We start from the raw sequence: 6,732 nt of genomic DNA, 5'->3' as shown, positions 1-6,732 counted from the left end.
TTCCTGTTCTCAGCTTCTTCCCTGCACAATATAATTGTAGAATACATGACTATTGTGCTCTAAATCACAAGGGTCTTCTTATGTCTAGTTCCTGAAGAGCCCTCATCATCACATCCTCTAATTTATGGACTCAATTAGTGTTGTAGTGATTTTTGTCCTCTGGATCTTTCTGTCTATTAGATGCTAATGAAGGCATTCCTTGGTCATTTCCTTAAGACATCCAGCTTGGGGATCTGCTGATTATTAGGAAAGACACAGAAAATGTAGGTAAAAATCAACATATTTATTTGATATACAAACTACCACTGCTGCTGATACTGAGGTTAAGCCAGATAAAGTTAAAGATATTTATGAAACTGTGCAAAAAAAAAAAAAAACCTGGCAAGATCATTTAAAGTTCATGCTGCAATCATTTCTTTTTTTTTTATCTGCCACCCTGGAAAAATAATAAAGGAGTGAGGGCCATCACATTACAATTATAGTGAACTCTGGTCAAGAAAAGAAGAGTTAATGAGCTGCCGGTGCCATGTGCAGCAAGAGCAACATCAGGGGCCAGAATTATCAGAGGAGGCATCAGAGTGGGCCGTGAATGCAGCGCCGCATTCTCTCCCCGCTTATTTTCATTAGGCTCTGATGACTGCGGAATTGATGCGGCCTCAAGTTATCAAGAGCTGCTAATTTCGCATTAACGACCATTGACTGCGGTCGCTTGATTTCGACAGGGTTTTTGACAATTATCTCAATCAGGATTGGAGCCCAGATCGTTTATACCTTGACTCCGTGATTATTTGCTGCGCGTCGCGAAAATGCGTGGTGTCAAGAACCCACAAATAATGAGGAGAGCAAGAGGAAGGGCTATCTCTCTCCAACAGGCCAGGCACAATAACACTGAAAATGTAGTGACCAACACCACGTAAACAGATAGATAGATAGATAGACAGACAGACAGGCAGGCAGAGACAGACAGTTGGGAAGGTATTTTCAGGATGATTTCAGGATGTTAGCTATCCATCAATTGTTTAACATGTATGGCAAAAAGTTAAATTGTGCAGCTTGCTCAGTGTTCTCCACATGATTTGCTGCAAACTTTAAGAATAAATCGCTTTGTTCAATAATGGCTTTGGTTTTGATTTCTGGGTGTGCAGCTAATGGTGATCCCCTTGACAGTGCAACCCATATTTCTCTGCAGCTCCTCCAGAACATAGATCTTTTTGGCTGCTCTGACGTTTTCTATGCTCAGTTTAGGAGGATTTTCAGTATTGGTGTCAAGTTGTGCCGTATTTTTCCAATTTCAGATGACTAACTAATCAATAATGTATGAAATATTCAAAGCTTGGAATATTGCTTTTTATTTACTGTCCTAAATCTGTTTAAAACGTTATTGCTGACATGCCATGTGTGTTACACACAGGTAACATGTTTAGTTTTGATCCCCCAATTAAGCTTTGTATTCGTATATTTGTATTGTCTTTATTTCGGATTTTATTTAAATTATCTCATACTTAATGGGTTTAATTAACTTCTCAGGTATTTACTGAATTCTTGCACTTTTGGCTAACTATGCTCAAACTGTTATCCGACTTGTAGTTCAAGTACTTTGACCTGGGGCTTTCTCGCGAGACTTCACATCACAAGTCACATGACCGTGCTGGTTGAAAACGAGGAAGTCATGGGTTGTTTGGAGTGACGCACCAAAACAAAACTGTTTTTCAGCCATGTCGCTGCACAGATATAATCTGGGTCTTCTACTTATAATTCTAAATATTTATTCTCTTGGACTTATTGATGCCTTGAACGCCACCGCTTCGGATTCAGCTGCAAACCCGCTACAAGCTCCCAGTGATCACAGCCACGGCTCCTCTGCCGTGGTCAGCTCGCCTGTTTACAAGCCTGCTGTGGACTCTTCGTACTGGATCAATCTGCTGTCCTCCTTCCCCGATGACCTGGAGTTCAGCGAGTACTGCACAGAGCTGCTCCGGCTGTTCGGTCAGCGGTATGTAGCTTTTGTGAACTGCCTGGTTCCTGCTGCTCGACCCGTCAGAGTGTGCCAGAACTGCTCCCCAGGGTATAGCAGCCTCTCCGAAGTCTTCCTCAACATCTCATCAGACAAGGTATAAAATAAAACACAAATGTCTCTTCTGTGATTTAATTTTAAGCTTACAGCTGGATTTGGTCATGCGCTGTCGACTCAGTCACGAGTTTAGTAATGTGACTGTGAAATTTGAGGAAGCTCCCTTTTCCCTGTCAGATAATTGTATTGCATCGGTAATAAAAATGTACTAGAACGCTCAAATAAATATATCTTTGCACGTATATCTAAATTGAATGCTTGTCTCTTCAGTTGGGTCCTGCTAATGAGAGTTGTAGGGACAGCATTCTGCGCAGTGACCGACTGATGCTCGTCTTCCTTCTCTACGGCAGCCTGGATACCATTTGGAAAAAATCAAATTGTAAACGTAAGTTCTGAAGCAGTAGATTTATAGGATTATAAGCGACACACATGCATTGACATGTGTGTTTTTTGTTGTTTTGTTTTTATACGGAGCATGCAGGTACTTAAACTGCACACCCCGTATAAACATGTGACCCAGTTTGTAATGACTGGAATTTCTGTCCTCATTCATGGGCTGGGATAAAATTCAATGATTACAAGTGGATCAGATATGGTAGATTTACTTACAAATTTTTATGTCTGCAGAAGAATGCCAGGCATTGTTTCAGGGTACACATTTACTGTTGCTACAGCTGCAACTGATAGACATGCATGATTGTTTAGAGGAGGAAAAATGATAAAGATTTTCTTCATTGAATAAATAAAAAATATGGAAGTGTGGCAAGCATTCATAGCTAGTCCCGCTGGGTCAACACTTAGTAGAACCAGCTTTATCCCATAAAATTCAATTTTAGGCTTTTCTGACCAGAAAACCTTCTTCCAAAATACATTGAAGTTTGTGACTGCAACATGAAAAATGTCCCAAAGGTGTGAATTCCCTTGCTGACCAATCTAGACTGTTGATTTAAATTCCAGTAACATCAGTTCCCCTCCTCATTATAGTGTGACCAGATATAGAGTACATGAGAAAGGTAACAAGAATATTATGTTGCTAATGCAATGAAACTTCTCCTGAAAATGCAATGAAAACAAGTCACACTGCTTTTACATTTATGAGATTAAAAAGCTAAAAGTTCTGCTCCTAATGTCTGAGAAGTTATATTTAGAGATTTGGTAGTAGAAACAAAACAGAAATGCTTCACCCCCCCCCCCCCAAAAAAAAAAACAAAAACAAAAAAACACAAATTAGGTTTAGAAAGCTTAATTCTTCTATTAGTGTCTCAACATTAACCTCATTTATGATATTAACTTTGGAGTGTACTCACTTTATGTTTACTTCAACACAACACAAAACCCCCCCAAAATGTAACAAGTCATAAAAATACACAAAAACTAACGCATCTGCTGTATTTCGAAATATTTGTCAGTATCTCATTATGAACTAATTGTGTCATCATCCCACTTTTTGTTATCATTTTGTTATCATGCCTCCACTTGCTGTAATGCATCTTACAGCTGTTTAGCTAATTTTTAAAAGTCTTTTAAATACTGTTCTACAGAATGTGTCACTACGGATTTAACAGGCCCGAACAATGACACACTTTATTACCTGACTCTTCTCAATCAAACCATCACCTGTTTTGAGAAGTATAAAGAGGTATGACATGATCTGGTTGTCTATCTGTCATTTTTTCTTTTACATATATTTTGTTCCATAAATAGACTCTGGTGACTTTTTTTTCTACACTCTTCCATACAGGGTAACCATACAGAACTGTGCAAAAACTGTAAAAATGCTTATAAGGGACTGAATGACTTGTACAGTGGAATGGAGAAGAATAGCACCCTGTGTATTGACTTGGAGGATTCGGTATGTATTTATACATAATGTGGGGAAAGAGTCTTTATTATGAAGTGGGAAAACTGCACCTCCTACAGGAAGATGTCTTAACATGTTTTTTTTTTTTTTTTACTTTCTGAACTACTTACTGTTGGTCAGGTGTGAGGAAAAATAAAATAATTAAACTGATTTGCACTCAATAAAATAAGGAGTATCAAACCAAGAGAAAATTTCATTCCACTTAAGATTAGGAACAAGTAGCACTTCAGTCTGTTAGAAAGCTACAATAGCAGCAGAAAGTAGATGTTCATCTGAAGGGAAGGTTTGATCAGGTTGAGTTAATGCTGTTCTAGGACAGATGAGGTCTGCTGTGACTGAACCCGTTGACTCGTTTCAGATGAATATGACCCGGAAGCTCTGGAGCAAGAACTTCGCTTGCTCCTTACCTCGCGAGGAGACGATTCCTGTCATTGCTGTGTCCAGTTTTATGCTTTTTCTGCCCATCATCTTCTACTTGAGCAGCTTCCTTCACTCGGAACAAAAGAAACGCAAGCTCATACACCGTGAGTAACGAGCTTAATTCAGCCATTGTCACAGATTTTTTGACTGGGTTTTTTGAAGGATTTGGGGTCTTTGTGGTTGAGGTTTGGGAGGGGTGGATTGACTGCGATATTGTGGATTTGATTATAGATTATAGAAGAGTTTCAGTTTGTATGTGTGTGTAGATGGTTCTTGCATTGGTTACTGTTATATTTTGGTTAAAAATTTATATCTGTGCTTTCCCAATTCCAACAGATAAGCATAACACACCCGTACAAATGAAGATGATGTAATATAATAAAATAAAATTAAATACGTGAAGGTAACAATTTTTCTCCTGAATAGAAGTAACAGGAGTTACCCAAGTTCAGAACCATGTGGAACACTATAAAAACACTGTTGTATATGGAGAAGACAAAATTTCAAATAAAGTGGAATATACAGGTTATTTATTTCTACAAATAGACTGTAAGTAGTTTTTGTCAATCCAATATGTGAGAGTTGATTATTGTTGGTATCAGATGAGAGAGAAAGAGCTCACTGAATCAGCATGGAGACAACAAACTCCTAAATTAAAAGACTTCATTCCTAAAACATTAAATGAGGTGAATTTAACCTAACAGCATCACTGTAGGTTCTTTCTGACGTTGTGAAAATGCTCATATTAAAGATGAGCTTTTGCTTTAGTCAATAATTGTACTGTATGCAGATCTAGCTCGGTAAAGCATCAATGTTATAAAACTATTTTAAAACATTTTATTGAGCTTCAGATTCTTTCCTGTTTTGTTTCCAAACTTAATTTTTGATTATCTCTGCTTTTTTAAAAAAGATTTTTCTGTTTTTGTCTTTTTACAGCCAAGCGAGCAAAGTCACACACCAGCCTGATGAACATTCAGGACAAACAAAGCTGAAATAAACGTTTTTTGGATTTGGACAACTTGTGTGGTTATCCTTCACAATTTCTGAGGTGTTTTTTTGGCTTCCAAAAACATATGACTAAAGAGCTATTTTGTTTTTACTTTTTTCTTCTTCTTAACCAATAAGAGTATTCACAAGACTGGGATGGATCAAGATATAATTAGAAAGAATAGAAATGCACTCAGCTGTAATATGTCCAAAAAGGGTTTGTGTTCATTAAATGTTTGCTTTCACATCCTATTGGAAGCTTTTCTTAAAATTCATCATCCAGGAGGTAATTTTGTATTATTAATTACAAAAACATATAAGTGATTACATTTGGGATATGTAATGCAGAACTTTACAGTTTAATTACGTTAATTAGTTAATAAAAATCTGAGTTAATCATGAATAATTTAAATGTTAATTAAAAAAAATTTGCAACAAGTCTGCTTAGTTACATATTACACGATTAATACCTTCAATGCAGGTTTTGTGTTTAAATCACTTTAACTTCTAACATTGTAAACTAATCAGATGGTTAATAACATATCTGCACAATATCCTTTTAATTCTCGTTTTCTTCCTTTTTAACTTGTTAACAATCTTTGGGTTGTTAAGTGCATCCTGCTGTCACTATAGAAAGTGAGTGGCCTAAATATCGTGTGTGTGTGGGTGTGTGTGTGTGTGTAGCTGTATGTGCTCTATTTATGGATGGAGAAATGGGTTTTCTGTCTCTAATGTATGTCCAGAAGAGAGCTGCAAAAAGGAAGCACTTGATGTCCATTAGTGGTGACATGTAACTGCTGTAAGAAGGAGGGGTGAGGGCTGGGGGTGCACATTGGTTGGCTGGGGAGTAAATAAAGACATTAGACACAATGTAAGAGCACTCCAAAGTACCACACTGTGATGTTACCTGTTTTCTAGTCAGCTTCTTTTTTTTTTTGAGGTTGCATAAAGCTTTTAATGTTCTCTGTTGTTGTTTTGCACTGATATTTGATTTAATTTTTTAAGGGTTTCTGCATAAAATCATCTTCTGGATGGATGAGTATTATGTTGATAAATATGCTCTAAAGTAATGCAAACTTTAATTTTCAAATGCAAATAAATCCATTTTGTCACAAACAAGTTTGGGGTACTTGTAGTTTAATTTTCAAACAGACTTTTAATTGCTGACTGATGATCTGAACAATATTCAGGGTTATAAGTAATTAAAATTGCAAAAAAAAAAAGATTTGTTTTTTTAAAATTAATATTTTTCCTTAATGTTTTTCAAAAGCTGAACAGGAGCGACTGATTATTGGTATAGTTTAGTAAAAAAAATTTCTCAAAGTGGAAGGAAGGCAGAAAGTTGTTTCCTTGTACTACTCATGCACAAGAAAAATATTAAATATACCCCCAG

At 36.8% G+C, this 6,732-nt stretch overlaps 1 protein-coding gene across 1 annotated transcript; it reads left to right on the top strand.

Moving 5' to 3' along the window:
* The first annotated feature begins 1,625 nt into the window (after positions 1-1,625).
* ostm1 (osteopetrosis associated transmembrane protein 1) lies at positions 1,626-6,458 on the top strand. Its single transcript, XM_005802612.3, has 6 exons — positions 1,626-2,111; positions 2,342-2,456; positions 3,613-3,710; positions 3,813-3,923; positions 4,291-4,456; positions 5,289-6,458. Exons 1-6 carry the CDS (start codon positions 1,716-1,718, stop codon positions 5,342-5,344), a joined length of 942 nt encoding a protein of 313 aa, XP_005802669.1. The 5' UTR covers positions 1,626-1,715; the 3' UTR covers positions 5,345-6,458.
* The last annotated feature ends 274 nt before the right edge of the window (positions 6,459-6,732 follow it).

This window comes from Xiphophorus maculatus, chromosome 15, assembly GCF_002775205.1.
Source record: "Xiphophorus maculatus strain JP 163 A chromosome 15, X_maculatus-5.0-male, whole genome shotgun sequence".
Classification (NCBI taxonomy): Eukaryota; Metazoa; Chordata; class Actinopteri; order Cyprinodontiformes; family Poeciliidae; genus Xiphophorus; species Xiphophorus maculatus.
The sequence above is the reverse complement of the archived record's forward strand: the minus strand, read 5'-3'. Positions and strand labels throughout refer to the sequence as shown.